Raw genomic sequence first — 15,856 nt, 5'->3', positions numbered from 1 at the left:
CTCCAGTAAATGAAGCGCATGGACCTAGACTTTGCTAGGCGTCTTTCTTTTTTCAGATCAGGGCAGACGGAGTGACGTTTCCTGAGCTGATTACACGTCCTTAGATCCTCCCCTTCTGTAAATCCAACCAATCGTTTAATGGGACGCTAAATCGCGTCTAGCTAACTGCCTGTTAACCAATCAGATGCGATGACGTCTTTTCAGTGCAAAATTTGAATCTAGAAGCTAGGAGGAAACACTGGAGAGTTGTTTCATTTGAAATCGCGGTCCACTGTTCAGCGACATAGAGATTTAGGCAGTTATATGTTAATTCGATGTGCTATTAGTAGTCTAAAAGTTTAAGACTAAGGCGTTTGGTTTTGTAAACATGAGGAAGAGGTAGGTAACGGGATTTATTTCCATACTATCTGGATAACTTCAGTGAATAAGCGAATCGACTAGCTAGCATAACTGATAACGTTCGTTTGTTAGCTACCGATAACTTAGCATACACTGCTAATAATAACGTATGGTTAGCTGATGTTTTCCCTACATTAACGTTATGACATTGAACAAATATCGTGCTAACTGACAATGTCATCATATATTAACGTGAGTTACTTTAGTTAAAACGTGAATGGCGACTTCGTTGTTTCTGTCAGCTGTAACACTGATGTTAGCGTTCAGCATTAGAAGAAGAACATTGGAATTGTGTTAGCTCGATATTTAGGGTGGATCACAGTTATGGTACTTAACTTTTATGTTATTGATCGCTGAAATGGTTACGACCAACTAGCTAGTTAAAATTAGTTAGTTAATGGCTACCAAACATGGTGTCAACAGTCTTGTTGGGGTTAACATGAATCTTTCATACCGTTGGCTGAGTCGCTTCTAAACTGGTTTGGTTGGTTTGCAGTGAGGTGCATGCATCAGAATCGGTGGCGTGTCTGAATAACGCATTGAACCACTTGAAAGACATATGGGAGGAGATAGGAATTCCCGAGGACCAGCGCCTCCAGAGGGTCGAGGCAGTTCATATGCACGTCAAAGTAAGTGACATTTACACGTTGATTTTCAGACTGTCTAAGCTCACTGCTAGATATGTGTCAGCTCTGTCTCCATTGTGACTGTCTTACCAAAACTAATGGACAATGTTGGGACGGCGTTTTTTGTGCTTTGAATAAAGATCCAGAAAATCAGAATCCATGCTCAAATACTTATTCACAACTTTTTAGAGGTCCAGTCCAAGCTCCTTCATGAGACATTTCTTTAATTGGAAATCAGCCTTTAATTAGAACCTGTGCATGTTGTTTGCAGAATCTGTTGGATATGATGATTTCTGAAGAGGAAGGACTGCGGACAAGGTTGATGGCCAGCATTGAGACATGTCGTAAAGACCTGGACGTGTTGTGCAAGGAGCTGCACCTAAAACCTTTTCAAGTAGGCTTTGTAGTTCATTCTCTCTGTACTTTGTGCTACATGAAACATGATATTTCATGCTATATATTAATTTGGGTTTAGGTTGTTGTGTAATGAAGCATTTAAAGGACAATGTTTTAGAAAAGCCTTAACTTACTTGTTACTTGTTCACCATCTGTGAATTGGGTACAACATGGCAAGGATGATCCATTTTTGCCATGGTGTCTTTCTCTAGCACAGATACAATTGCTTCTGATAGTAACTCAATCCTATCTGTGCACAAGCAAACATGTCAGTGAAAGATTTGATTGGCACACAGTATTTGGAACATGTCTATGAATGGCCCAGAGAAGCGCATTCATTCTGTCTGAAAAGCACATTATAGTTTGACCACAATTTTTAACATACATTTGTTTGCTTTTTTTGTGTGTAGGAAGAGGGGGTCTATACTATGCTGCAGTTAGAGAAAGACATGAGGACCTGTCTGAAGGCAATGATTCAAGAGAAGACCCAGAGAATGAAGGACTTGAAGGAACTGAGAGAACAGGACAAGGACTTATGTGATATCTTGTGCACAAGCCTCTATGCCATTGAGATGGATTCCGTTCCTTCCTCACAAGAGTTGGATGGATACCGTGGTCACCTTGGTACTCTTAGAGCTGAGAGGGTAAATATCCGCAGTACAGACATTTAGTGACTCAGTACTGTGAGCATCCTACCAAGTTTGGGCTGGCTCTGTATAATGCTTTTCATGATCTTAATGCCCGTACATAGTTTACCAGATAATGTGTGTTTCAGGCTGTAAAACTGAAATGATGCAGAAAGCTAAAATACGAAGACACATTCTAACCCGGAAATATTTAGCAGACATTGGCTTAGGGACCTATTCATGATCTAGTCAAGGTTTGAATGAAATGGCAATGGTTTAGCAGCAACCTTATCTGATTGGACATAGAATGACATTGAATGTAGACATTCAAAGTGTCTCTTGCTAAGCTGCTGGCTGTGATGAAGTATGAAGTTGGCTGTATTTAAGCTCCTGTTTGCCCTGTTTCCTCAGGACCGCCGGCATGCAGAGTTTGTTGGCATTAAGAAGCAGATCATCTTTTGCATGGAGGAGTTGGAACAGGAGCCAGACAGCAGCTTTGAGCGCGATGTGGTGTGTGAGGATGAGGATGCCTTCTGCCTCTCCACCGACAACATCGCTGCTCTCCAGTTGCTGCTCAGTCAGGTAGGACTGGTCATGCAGTACCACTCTCACATGTCCTACATTCACACTAACAGTCAAGAGCTTGCCTCTGTTTACAGTGAACACAATGAGTTGGTGAGGGCTCTGTGCACTATCTGGAGTGAAAGTTCCTGATGATCCCAGCAACCCAGTTAGCCTGACTCCGCCTGTCTACGTACTTCTGCTCAATTTCTTTCCCCTTCAGTACTCCGTCTGGAATAGCTTCTGGAAGCTAACCAGCGAATAGAGGGCGTTCCTGTGAGCGATTACGTTTAAGTTGCAACTTGCAAGCCTATCGTTGTGCCCCCCGTGGTTTACATACGTCATTACCAAACGTTAGTGATTGAACTCCAATGATTTCAAACTTCAGACAAGCATCCACCAACCAGGAAATAAACGCTTGCCAATGGATCTAGGCCAGACTCTCTGCGAAGTCAGACAACCCAGTCCAACCACACCCACCAAAATCAACATGTTTTATTTGACAAGCCGAGCTTTCCGGGGGGGTATTCCATCAACGCAGCTAACCGTAAATCGCGGCTAACTTTGATAAGCCTCGCTAATTTTAGAGAGAGTTCAGTTCCATTACTCCCGCTAACAGGAATCTCAGCTGAGTTGCTGGGGTAACATATGCTTCTGAACTAACCTGGTCGGTGGCAGGCTAACTGCCGAGCTAAATTTATCTGTGTTGCAAATAAAAAACACCAGTCGGAAAACGAGTCCCAAACCGTTGGTTCCGTCAACCTGTGCTTTCGTCACCTGTAGCCTACAACTTAAAAAATAGAAGGAGAAACTTTTTTCCGACAGTGTTGCAAGCATTGATTAAGGCTACCTATCCGCTAGTTTAAATGAATTTCTGAAAATTATGCAACTTACATTGTTTGAACTTGATATGTGTGTGGTCCAAGGAATCTTGCGGCTCTGCGCAACGTACGTCTTTCGTGGCGTCATGCGCAGCGTGACAGGAGAACAATCGAGGAATTTTTGCGTGTTCTCGGGTTCGGTTCCCATGCGATGAATTTACATAGACTATGTTAACACATTAATATTGCCATGTTTAGTTATAGGCTACTCTTTAATGAAAGGCATCATTATTAAGGGTCATATACAGTAGCTTCAGTGACAGTAGGCAGGCTGTCAGTGTGCTATACGATGCAGGGCAAGCCAGCCTTCTGTAAAGGCTATAGGCCTAATAATTAAAACCGCTATAGTCTAATTAATTATGCATGTAGTTCGGATATCAAACCAACTGTATTACAGAAATTAAATATGAAATGACATATTGAAAGCCAATATTGCATTTCAGATAGGCTAATTATATTTCACAAACACTTTGGCAGAACTATATGCTTATGGGAGACAATAGGCTAGGTTTTCTCCCAATACTCCCAGGACAATATATAGGCTACCAATTTATTTTATGACCACCGAAAAAATATTTCAGAGTGAACCCTTTTAATTTACAAACGTAGGTTATCTTTATTGTTGAATAGCCTATGCCAAAGTTGTTTTGAGTTTAAATAGCCTGCTTATTCACTCGTTTTGTTCAGAGTGAAGACAATCAAAGTCCCAATTCAAACCATCATAATTACTGTTTAGCGATTTACAGTAGGCTTACGATTTCGTTATTCTCCTTTTTAGGCAACTACTGTATTTTTTTCTCTCGTGTTCAATTTGATTACTTCCGATGAAAATCCTGTAGATGGCGCTTGTAAATCGAACTGAAATCTTCTAGTTTGCCTTAATTTTACGACATGCATCCTCTTTTCGTCAATCTATGGTTTTGGTCTACTTTTCTACCTCGTGCACGAGCAGACATGAAGCTGATTTTAGCCTCGTTTGAATAAACGAGGGCAAGATGCAGCTAACTTGAGTTAATGGAACGGCTTTAGCTTCAAGTGGAAGTCTACACTAGTTCAAGCCAGGCTGTTTCTGTTGAGCGCCGCCTTGTTTAGCGAGGTTGATGGAATACCCCCGTGGTTCAAGTTGTGAGTCAGTGTTCAGGAGTTGTTGTTTTGTTTATTCTCCTTGCACTCTTGGCCAATTGTGGTTCAAGGAAATACTATTCTGTTCAAAGGCAATGAGAACAACTGCTGGAGGTTTTTCAATTTTGTTTCGTTTTGCTTTGAGAACAGCAGCTGAAGCGCCCTTTGTAAACCCACTGGTGTGTTGCTATCCTGTCTCTATGTGCAGCTAGAGGGCCGCAAGGCTGAGAATGAGGCTCTGTGCGCCTCCTACCGTGCGCGCATCCAGGAGCTGTGGGACCGACTGCAGACCCCCGCTGAGGAGAGGGAGGGCCTCACTGAGCACATGACTGCATGCAGGAAGAGGAACAGAGAAGCGGTGAGGCCACATGTCATGTGCTCATCGGTATTGAGCTGTCCTAGTCCTAGTATGTCTGTATGTGCTCATCAGTATTGAGCTGTCCTAGTCCTAGTATGTCTGGATGTGCTCATCAGTATTGAGCTGTCCTTGTCCTAGTATGTCTGGATGTGCTTATCGGTATTGAGCTGTGCTAGTATGTCTGAGAAGCAGTAACGTCACCGACCGCTTGACCATTGGTCAGCCTGTGTTCAACTCCTGAACCTGCCATTGCAAATCCGTGTCAGTGTGGGTTCTTTTTCATTTTAATGTCCTTAGTGATTCATCCATTCATCCATCCATTCATTCGTTCTTTTATGTCACTCCTACTTTAGTTATCAGCAGAGGTCCAGCGTTTGGAGGTGCTGAAAATCCAAAACTTGCAGAACTTTGTTCAGTCTATCCGTGAGGAAATTGGCCAATACTGGAACATCTGCTTCTACAGCGAGGAGCAGAGACAAGCCTTCACCCCATACTACAGTGGTAAGATAACGAACTGAACTTGATGCTCAATGCACGTTGCTCCCAGGGGGCCCAGCTAATGAATTGGCTCACTGCAAATAGCATTTTTTTCAGGGTTTAATTAGGGTACACATCTTGTGTGCTGCTGGTTTTGTGAAGTGTATTATCATCTTAGTTAATTATGGGATAATGCATTTTGTTATGATTGCAATAAGGTGGTTGAAAAAGCTCATAGCAAGGTCTACTGTTATACAAGGGGTTTGTAATTAATTAATTGTATAGATTCAAGGTCCTCTCCTTTTTAAGTGAAGCTCAACTTTTTGATTGTAGAAAAGGTTGTTTGAAGGAGATAAACAATAAGTTGTTCATATACAAGAGAGCTCTCAAACATGCCATGCTGTGGTACAACACTGGCACTTTGACTTTCATGTTCCTATTATCCTTTATTCTTTTTGTTCCTATTATCACATATGAACGAATAGAACACATAGCGTATTGACCTGACGTGTGAAAAAGCCTGTCTCTCTTTTGGCAGAGGACTTCACTGAGGAGCTTCTGGGTCTGCATGAGGCAGAGATGGAAAACCTGAAGAAGTACCATGAGGATCACAAGGAGCTCTTCACTGGAGTCAACCAGTGGGAACAGAACTGGACTTTGTTCCTGGAACTGGAGGTTAGGACTGTCTGCTCATCTGGCATACTGTAAAGATTTGCCAAAATAACTGATGCTGTGTGTTGTTTTATAAGGACTACCAAGTACTGAGCTTACTAATCAAACTCAGAACTGGCGTTCACTCAGGAAATCAAAAGCAATGTTAGCCCTAATAGTTGTTGACATTACAGGGCCTGTGGGTTGATGTAAACATTAATATTGCACTAATCTGGACTCATTTCTCCCACAGAAAAAGGCCACTGACCCATCCAGATTCAACAATCGAGGGGGAAATCTTCTGAAAGAGGAGAAGCAGAGAGCAGATCTACAGAGGAGTCTGCCCAAGGTACTGTAGCACCAGACATACTGGATATCCAGCAGCATCACTTAGGGCTGCAACAGTTGTCAACTATTATAGTAATCATCAAATGTTTTGCTATTTGGTTTTGGCCATTTTTAAAGGAAAATGCACCAAAATCTGCCGATCTGCAAGTTCTTACTCTTATGACGGTAAACTAAATGTGACTAATCAATTAATCTAGAAAGTAATCAACAGATTCATCTACTAGTCTAGGCTACTGTGCATGAATTGAGCTGTGACAGACTAGCCAACTGGTTTTCATTGTTTTAACCACAAAGCCTGTCTACCTTAGGTCTACTAAATTGTTTAGTTAACACCTTGTCATTTCGCGTTTGTCCAGCCGTTCACCTCTGTGCGCCCCATGTCCTTCAAAACATATTTCGGGATAGCCATGTCACTATGAGAAAACGAATGACGATAGTGCTAAGATATTAACACCTTGGCATGCTTGGTAAACATCAGTCTTGCACATAATATTGAGCTGAAATTTTAGTTGAAATGGCCTACTGTAGCATTGTGCTGATAGATGAAAAAAGTTGCCTATTTAAAGGCACAGTCTGAATTTTAATCCTAGCTCTCCATTTAGTGAGTGCACTTGGACAACTAGTGATGTAGCCTATAACAGTAGGGCCTGCCATTTATTTTAGGAGGAGAGGTGTAGGACATGTTACTTTGGAAGGAGAGGGAGTGGTGCAATTTGATTTTCTTTGGAACTTAAATATCACAACCTTCAAGCAACCTCTTCAGTCAGCATCAATATCAATAGGCCTATGGTTCACTGTATTGTACAGGACAAGAGGACTGTATGTAAGGGGGCAGGTTATATGTTATCAAGTAGGCCTATACTAAATTATGTAGTCAAAATGATCACTTTATGTTGGTTTAAGTTAAAACAAAAAGAGAAAATCCATGGTTCTACATTGTTGGCAAAATGATCATGATAGCCTACATATTTCAGCTATATCTGGTATAGTCTTGACTAGGCCTAGGTTACTTTTTTATAAATGAGTTTTCTTTAGGCCTTATAGACTATATTGTAATATGTTATAATGTTTGAAATTGTATCATAGTTTATCAATAGTTCTCATAAAAGTCATCAGATGTCATCATTTAAGGGGTTATTTTTCAAAGATTTCCCTCGGGGGGACTTGCCCCCGGACCTCCCTAGTAAATGATTTATGACATGCACACTTGCACAGTAGCCGACACTATAGTACCTTAACATACACTAGAGCAGCAGTTACTTCCTATAGCTACCATTTTGAGTATACTTTGAGATGTAATAATGATGAGAGAATTTTATAGACTACACATTTTTATATTGTTTTAAAGCCCCTTTGAGTTCTTAAATCCTGTACTCTTACTCAGTTGGAGAAAAGCCTGAAAGCACAGATTGACCAGTGGGAGCAGGAGCAAGGGCGGTCCTTCCTGGTGAACGGGCAGAAGTTCCTGGAGTTTGTGCAGGAGCAGTGGGAGCAGTATCACACCGAGAAGGAGCGGGAGAAGCAGGAGCGGGTAGGAGTCCCAAATGCACTCCAGCCTTTCATCTTCTGCTTACCCACAAGTTTCCTGACCTGTGACACTTTTTTCCCTCCCTTCCTGTCACAATAAAGCAATTGAAGAAGAGCAAGCAGATTGAGGAGGATATGCTTTATGGAACAGCAATGAGAACGCCCTCCAAAAGAAGATTGGCAGGGACTCCCACACCAGGAAAAACTCGCAAAGTATGTACACTCTTGATGTGCTCTTTCAGATCAGAGTAGCAGTTAGCCCTCTCCAAGTCGGAGTGGAGACTTCCATATTAATACAAATAGAAATCCCAAGACCCCCATCTTGAATTGTAAAGTAAGTAAATTTGATGATGATGTGTCTGTCTCTCTTGCCCTCTCTCTGCAGATGAACACTACTTCCATCTTGTCCACTCCAAACACTACACTGCGCTCCACCTTCCACTCTCCAGTCCTGAGACCACATCTGTCTGCAAGCAGGGTAACGCTCACTACATTGGCAGCAGCGACTTACTGTAATCATGAATACAGCAGAAGCCTATTGTCCTACCATGAAACTGATAATGCCTTGCTTTGCAACTATCTTTATTCTGTCCAGCCATGGCAGTAGGTTTTATCTGTACTCTAAGACTGAGGCATGTGGCATTAATCTGTGAACCCCAGGTTGGCCTTGGGCTGCGCACACCCGGGCGTGGCAGGACTCCCCTTGGGCCGGAGAGGAACAAGGAGAACATCTCTCATGTGGGAGGCTCTCTGAGGAGCGTGGCTGTCAGTCCCCAGAAGAACTACAGCATTAACTCGGTTGCCAGCACCTACTCTGAATTTGCGGTAATTTCACTTTTCGGTTTTCACGTTCTCATCCTGCTTTTGCAACATGTTGTCCAAACAGGGAAGCTCTGGGCCTTGTTTACACCAGAGGTGTTCCTTTGAAGGAGTAGTCTGGATGTTCACGACCGGCACACGCCAAAGCTGAATATATAGTTGGCAAGAGGGCTGGACAGATAAGTAATTAGGGAGGGGGGGCAGCAGGGTCAAATTCCACACAACTCTTCAACTTTTGGTGGTCATTCTTGCAGTGTGATTATAGCTTAGTCATGGCATTGAAAGTCCATGTGGAACTATTTGCTGTTCCATTTGTGTTCATCTCCTTGTCAGCAGAGGGCACTGGTGGTCCAGAGTAGCTCGCTGCCTGGGTGGGTGTCATGTAAGAGGGTGAAGTAGTAACTGTTCCCATCATGGTCATTTATGGGGTTTCAAATGGACCTCATTCATGTTCAAGTTAGCCATGTCCATGTTACACTGTCAGTATCCTAATTTAAGTATTCACTTGCAATAGCATCTTGCGCAAGCACCTATGCCAAAAAGATACATGGAGGACATTTGTCAGTCAGCTGAGTGTTATCTTTACCAGTATTAATATGGCTCCGGATGGAAACCCCTGTGTCTCCACTAAGTCAGTTACGTAGGAGTTGGATGAAGTTGAATGCTGATTATGAAGTATGACCCCATCCCATGCTTTGGTTGTTTACCAGCCTTTGTATGGGAAGACATTGAGTGTTGGTTTACATTTTGTTTTTAGAGGGATTGTATCAACCTTGAGTCTACCATCGTAAGGTTTGTATGCATGTTCAGTACTAACGTCACCAAGAGATCCCTCTAACTCCCCACCACTTGAGTTCTGTTCCCTTTGAACTCCTTTTTATTTAACTATGGCTGACTACTGAGATAGTCGACACTGACATGACCCTCAAATAATATGGTTGGCTGCTTTTTGGTGTTTGTATTGACCGTGTTCTGGAAGGTCTTCTCTAACGCTGATTTCACCCTGAACTAGGCTTTTATCCCTCTGCTTACTGTTGGCATTTTAGTTTTGTTCTCTCTTTCTACCTGCTTTGTCTCTCCAAATGGTATACGTATATCCTGTGAGTAGGTCCTCCCCCAGGGTTGACAACTGAAGACCTGTTATATATGCCAGTCAGGACTAGAAAAATGACTTGAAAAAGGGCAGTTGTTGATTATAAAAGACAGAAGAAATTTGGGTTCTAGTTATGACTAAGGATGCACTGATACGGTACTGTTATCAGGTATTGGGTGCTGCTCATACACTTGGACTTGTAAGAAATTCTGATACCATGCACCGTTAACAGTTTATGCCAACATTACTTTATTTTTGAAGTGTGTATTTTTGGTTGGAGATGGCCTCCAGTTACACATAAATGTTTTCTTTTCATCCATCTGATGAAAACAAAACCTGTCTTCAAATTCACTGTGTTATGATGGTAACACTACCTAAGTAAGTACCTGTATACTTAGATTTGTACATTTAGTATGGAGCACTCATTCTTGGTTTACTGTATCAGTGCATCTAGTCATGACCCTTCTGTATTTCAGGACGGTACCTGAAATGTGTGTACTAACGTACACGTTCTGTATTTACTTTGCATTATGGAAGGTATGTTCTGCTTGTATGTACCCAGTGGTTCTAATTGTGCTCCCTCTCATCTTCCAGCGTGAGCTCTCCAGTGCCTCAAAGTCAAAAGGAAAGAAAGGATCACTGAACTCTACCATTACACACTGACAGCTGAAGAGACTCCTCTCTGCTTGCCATTTTAATGATCTACATGCCATTGAAGGAAAATGTAAGCTCTCTGCAGGATTCTGCTGAATGTAAATATACTTGAAAATTTGGGGTGTGTGTGTAACAGTGTTTTACTTGGCACCTTTGTTCAGAACTCTACACTTGTATTTCTAATCGGTCAAACTTTTTTGACCACACTTATTGCTGATCACCTCTGTCTGAACTCTATCTATTATTTTAATCTTATTTTAGCGCTGTACACAGTAGATTGTCCGTCTTTTTAGGATGGGAATTATGCAGGTGGCTTCTGCACAGTATTTTGTATATTTGTATTTTTGTGCTCCACCGGAAATGTAATGATCTTTGAAGATTCTCACTGTATAAATTACATTAGCAGTGGCAATGCCCCTGCCATGAAAGCCATGAATCAACTCCAAAGGAATGTGTTCTATTACTTTTGACTTAGTGCACATAGAATGGCCAAAAGAGTTTGTGATGTTAAATCAATACCAAAGGCCTTCACGCTCCATACAGTATCAGAGTGAGTGTGGTATAATGGTTATCTTACTATGGCCATAGAACTCAGGTTGAGCTTGTCAACACAGGGATGAGCAACTTGCAATAAATGTTTTAGCATTCCTATGTTTGGTCCTGTTGCTGTTCTTTTTTCTACATGAGTTACTGTCTTTAATTCTGACCATTTGCCTCTGACTTTTACTACCATGCTGGGGTACCTTGCTAACCTGTTAGCAACTTTGTTGATTGCAATGCAATTTCCCATTGCCAACCAACTAACTGTTTTTTTTTTTCGGAAACACACCCCTCAGTAGGGGTGAGACAAAATGTTTAATATCACAAGATATCAACAGATGCTTGTAATACGTTGTCGATATACTAGTGTAAAATATCAATATGTTTACTGAAACATGCGAGCACACTACATGCTTAACCTAATTGACCAAACCAATCAGATGTTCTCGTCACTTCATGACATGTGGTGCATATCAAAGAAGAAACTAACAGGGAGAAAATTAACTCTTGTGCACTTTGTTGAACATCAAATACACACTTTCCACCTATTTAAACAGATTTTTTGTTTAAATTTTTGGAGTATTTGTTTACATCAGTTATACAGATATTGTGATGAATCACAGATTTTCTATCAAAGTATTCAGTTTTGCCGATTCACTGTTATGATATTGTAATCGTGACTGCATCAGATATTGGCACACCCCTAATCCTGTGTACAAAACATAATTTACAGTACACCACATGGTTAACCATCTGATGGGGGAAAAAACAACACCATTGGGTTTATGTCTACTGTATTTGTATCATTCCTCCATGTGATCACATCAGTTATCATTTCAGCCTAGTAACATGTCATGATTTAATGCTTCTATGTGCAGGCATACAGTATTTACCGGTTATGCATAATTCTCTGAAACAATTCCTAAAAGGACTGTTTTTGTGTGTACCGGCTAATCAAAAGCATGTGTGTTGAGCTAAATGCTAAAGGGTGTTCACAATGTGTTCATCATGAGCTCCTCTAAGGCCCTCTCCCGGTGGTTGCCATGCACCAGCAGCACCTCTTTGATGGCATTCTCCTTGAAGCCCATCTCATTGAACTGAGTCAGGAGGCGCAAGAACTCTGAAGCCTGAGGGGGAAACAAAGACATGGTCACAGTCAGAGACATTCTGGGCAGTTGTCATGTCATAACTGACATTCCCACTCTACTCCACCTTGGACTGTTTCCCAGTATGTCAAGACAATTAGCTCTGCACACATGATCGGTTCTCTAAAGCCTTGAGGAAGCAGTCACCTTGCTTTCGCTGTAATGGAACATTTCCAAAGCCTCTTCCACCTGGACTTGGTCATAGCCCAAACCACGTAATCTTTTGCAGGCCACCAGGTAACTCAGGACCTGTGAAAGAAGAGTCTTAGGTCATCGAGATCAATGTAAAAAGACTATTACTCAGTGTAAACTACAGTAATACTCAAAGTTCTCCAGAGTATTGGTTGATTAACAGCACTGTAAAACTGATCAGGAGCTTTATTACGGAGTGTCAGACCTGTTCTGGTTTGCGAAGGCCGGTCCTCTGCAATGCGATGATGGCTGTGCGGAGAGAATAACCTCGCTCAGTTATGACATCCAGCAGCTCCTTCTCGTCCTGACTAAGGGCAGAGAACAGCTCTGTTGCAGAATCTTGTCCTGATGGTCGTCCATGTGAGGTCTTGCATCGCTGAGTCCTCTGGAGATTCACAAAATAGACAGTTCCATTGCATTGTTCTAATAATTAAACAGATCATGTTAGTAGGTAAAGTTAAATCCATACCAGTAAAGGAAAAGGATCATCCTTGTGTTAGTTTTAACTGTGATACAATAGCTTCTAACAACTAAGGGAATTGTGTGAATACAGTACATGTACTTTTCCACCTCAATCAAAATGTTTGTACGTTTGTTGAGTGGTTTATACTGCAATTTCTCCTTTGGTAGACAATTAAAGGTTTATCTTATCTTATACGGGTCATTTAAATGGCCATACCTGTGCAACAGGTTTGTGATTTCTGGATGTAGAGATGTGTCCAGCTGAGGATGGCCTGGTCTGTATCGGCGTGGAGGAGAGCGTGATTGTGGCTGGACTCGGTGTGGCCGGAGTGTTGCTCAGTGGACGCCTCCGACCACTGGGAGCAGGAGTGTTGCGCCTCTTGGACGTCCACTGGCCTTGGCACGGCGGGCTGCCCAGCCACTGTGGTGCCAGCTGAATGTCCTGGCCAGTGGACATGGATCTCCTGGGACGTGACATGGTCCGTGGGGAGGACTGTCCGGACTGGCGAGGAGAGGTGTTCTGCTGGATCTCGATCCGCCTGGAGCCCTGGCGCTTGGCCCCTGAGCTGCGGGGCCTGTCCCCACACTGGCAGGATTGGCAGTGGGCGCTGTCCTCTGTGGACGAACCCTCATCATCTTCAGAGTATCCACCGGCGTCACACTCGGACTCGACAAGGAACTTGACCGCGCGGTGCTGTTGGGGGTAGCCCATGTCGGCTGCGCCTAGACTGAGGCTACGCGGGCGTCGCTTGGAGTCCCAGCTTTCACTGCTTCTGCGTCGGGACATGCGCCCTTCCGGAGGGCTGCTCATCATCCAGTGAGGAGGGCAGGAGGGATGCGTGCCTGACTGAGAACCACAGGAACCTTGAAGACTACTTAGAACCCAATTTTCCACACTGAAGTCATACTGGAGAGAATAAACATACACATTATGTAAGAACCAAGTGTCTAAACTGCAGTACACATCAGAACTCTAAATTATGTCAATATATTATGTAAAATGTTGCAATAACAGTTGATTCGGTACTGTGGCCAACTGATGGCTGAAATGTAGCCTCCACAATTCTTAAGTATGGTAAATATCAGTGGCTCCCACCTTTGTATCTTGGAGTATTTGAAGGCGGTCTGGAACGTTGATGTCTGGAGCTGTTACCTCTCGAATCTCTTCCAGTGGCTCATCTAGGGCACCCATGGGTATCTTAAAGGGGACGTCCTCAAAGCTACTCATGCTGTTCAAACACATCATTCAATTATATACTCATCTACTGAGGTGGATCTGGAGGAACACTGTGCTCATAACATGAGATGACATATCTGTTGTTGTTCCTGATGTTTACGTTCATCCTGTGGTCCTGTATAATACCATGCGTAGTGGCATTATCCTACTTTAATTAGGCACTGCTTATCTTTCACGTGTCCAATACACATGTATACGTCTTCATATCTTTGTACGAGTCTGTTCTAGAAATAGGTCTATCTAAATGCTAACATAAAACAATTTCACTATTTAGGGGGAAAAAATCTAATGTTACATTTACACTCAAAAGCCCAAAATGCATTGGAAGTTCAAAATCATTTCTTGATATCTAGACATACAAGTGAAATATATTAGTCTAGATTGCCAGTACTCAACAACACACTACACACAAAATACTTACAAATGCAGAATCGACAAATCCCAATAAAGTGAAGAAACAGGAGAGTAGCCTACACTTGTGGGTGTAACGCAGTGGTCAGAAGCAGCCTGTTGAATGGTCTGCACTCGAGGCAGTGTTCCAGTGTGGCACAGCCTGTACGTGTAAAGCTCTTATGGCTTAACACATGGCTTACGCATTTTGAGTCACGCATGATTAATACAACTTGTTTACAAATGCAGCTCTTCTAGGAACCGGTTGGATTTGCACAGTGCATTGGCTATTCGGGATTCTCCGCATGCATTTTACAAATGATTGTAATGACTGCAATAACTGATGGCCATTTCTTGCTTGTACAACTACGATGCTCCCTTTCACCATGACAGGAGGATGAGATGTGGTCTGTCACTGGTCTACATCAGAGTTGTAGAGGATTTGAGTTTTTTTCTTTCATGGGATTATCCCAAATGGATCTTAGCCACAAAATTACTAATAGTAGGGGGGATTATCAACAAAAAAGGGCCTAATCGTTACGCGTCGGATAGAAGCACCAAAATTGGTACAGACACTCTTTATGATGTATCTCATCATATCAGAAGGGGTGCCCCAGAATTCTGGTTCATTAAGGTCATTTTTTAAGGGAAAATCCAAGATGGCTGCCAGAAACGGCCTTAGGATAATAAAACATTGCATAGTGTGGGCATCTTGATTTATTCTGCTACTTTATAATTTCACATTTAATATATAGAGATGGTTAACAAATAATATATGCAAGATAACCCATGTAAACAATCTTACATGTCTATTATACAACTTTAAAGTGGAAAAAACAGGCTTTAAACGGTCAGAATGGCATGACTCCCCCAGTGAATCCTCACCTGAGTAGTTAATTATTCATTTATGCATAACATTAATATTCTTAAAAACTTTTGGAAGAATCACTTAATCATTTTCAAAAGACAGCTTATTGTTTAATTGTCCACATGAGCAGAGATCTAGCCCTAAATAGGAACACAACTCATGTTATGCTAGCGTTAGCATTAGCATTAGCCAATGTAGACCCACCAGCTGAGTTGAGTTAAAGCTGGGCAAACAAAGGTATTCCTAGGCTAATTGTGTCCTTGTGATCACTTGGGGTCTTTTTTTGCGTATTTGTGCCCCTTGGATCTTCCTGGGGGGTATTGTCGTATTCTTTTGGGCATAATGTTATAGGAACTATGAAATCTAGATTTGTACTACAGTAATGGTTGCCAGCTACTAAGGTGTGTAAAATGTACATTGAGTAAGGCTGTGTCTCATTACACTTACTTCCGTCAGTACACTGCTAATGTGCACTGACCACTTA

At 42.2% G+C, this 15,856-nt stretch overlaps 2 protein-coding genes across 3 annotated transcripts; one reads left to right on the top strand and one right to left on the bottom strand.

Annotated features, from left to right (window-relative positions):
- The first annotated feature begins 212 nt into the window (after positions 1–212).
- LOC134094614 (protein regulator of cytokinesis 1-like) lies at positions 213–11,189 on the top strand. Of its 2 annotated transcripts, XM_062548208.1 has the most exons (15): positions 213–378; positions 896–1,028; positions 1,297–1,419; positions 1,832–2,065; positions 2,459–2,629; positions 4,820–4,969; positions 5,323–5,470; positions 5,985–6,121; positions 6,351–6,446; positions 7,830–7,976; positions 8,075–8,185; positions 8,358–8,450; positions 8,633–8,797; positions 9,549–9,583; positions 10,479–11,189. In XM_062548208.1, exons 1-15 carry the CDS (start codon positions 368–370, stop codon positions 10,525–10,527), a joined length of 1,803 nt encoding a protein of 600 aa, XP_062404192.1. In that variant the 5' UTR covers positions 213–367; the 3' UTR covers positions 10,528–11,189. The 2 variants fall into 2 exon arrangements, with proteins under 2 accessions (XP_062404192.1, XP_062404193.1); XM_062548209.1 differs by lacking the exon at positions 9,549–9,583.
- Positions 11,190–11,865: 676 nt separating this feature from the next.
- LOC134094584 (ubiquitin-associated protein 1-like) lies at positions 11,866–14,293 on the bottom strand. The gene is made up of 5 exons (XM_062548170.1): positions 13,974–14,293; positions 13,095–13,784; positions 12,621–12,800; positions 12,371–12,472; positions 11,866–12,205 (listed from the first exon to the last, which is right to left on the bottom strand). The coding sequence occupies exons 1-5, from the start codon at positions 14,121–14,123 to the stop codon at positions 12,071–12,073; spliced, it is 1,257 nt and encodes a 418-aa protein (XP_062404154.1). The 5' UTR covers positions 14,124–14,293; the 3' UTR covers positions 11,866–12,070.
- Positions 14,294–15,856: the final 1,563 nt, after the last annotated feature.

The sequence above is a fragment of the Sardina pilchardus genome, chromosome 10 (genome assembly GCF_963854185.1).
Source record: "Sardina pilchardus chromosome 10, fSarPil1.1, whole genome shotgun sequence".
Lineage (NCBI taxonomy): Eukaryota > Metazoa > Chordata > Actinopteri > Clupeiformes > Clupeidae > Sardina > Sardina pilchardus.
Note: the sequence above shows the minus strand (reverse complement) of the source record. Positions and strands in the feature narration are given on the sequence as shown.

What these genes read in the sequence shown, in the direction of transcription:
- LOC134094614 (XM_062548208.1), top strand. An exon ending in TCCAGTTGCTGCTCAGTCAG is followed by an intron (nt 2,630 to 4,819) that starts GTAGGACTGGTC and finishes CTCTATGTGCAG; the next exon opens with CTAGAGGGCCGCAAGGCTGA. An exon ending in GGAAGAGGAACAGAGAAGCG is followed by an intron (nt 4,970 to 5,322) that starts GTGAGGCCACAT and finishes CTCCTACTTTAG; the next exon opens with TTATCAGCAGAGGTCCAGCG.
- LOC134094584 (XM_062548170.1), bottom strand. Translation starts at nt 14,123, where the DNA reads ATGATGTGTTTGAACAGCATGAGTAGCTTTGAGGACGTCCCCTTTAAG. An exon ending in ATCACAAACCTGTTGCACAG is followed by an intron (nt 12,801 to 13,094) that starts GTATGGCCATTT and finishes GTGAATCTCCAG; the next exon opens with AGGACTCAGCGATGCAAGAC. An exon ending in TCCATTACAGCGAAAGCAAG is followed by an intron (nt 12,206 to 12,370) that starts GTGACTGCTTCC and finishes TTTCCCCCTCAG; the next exon opens with GCTTCAGAGTTCTTGCGCCT.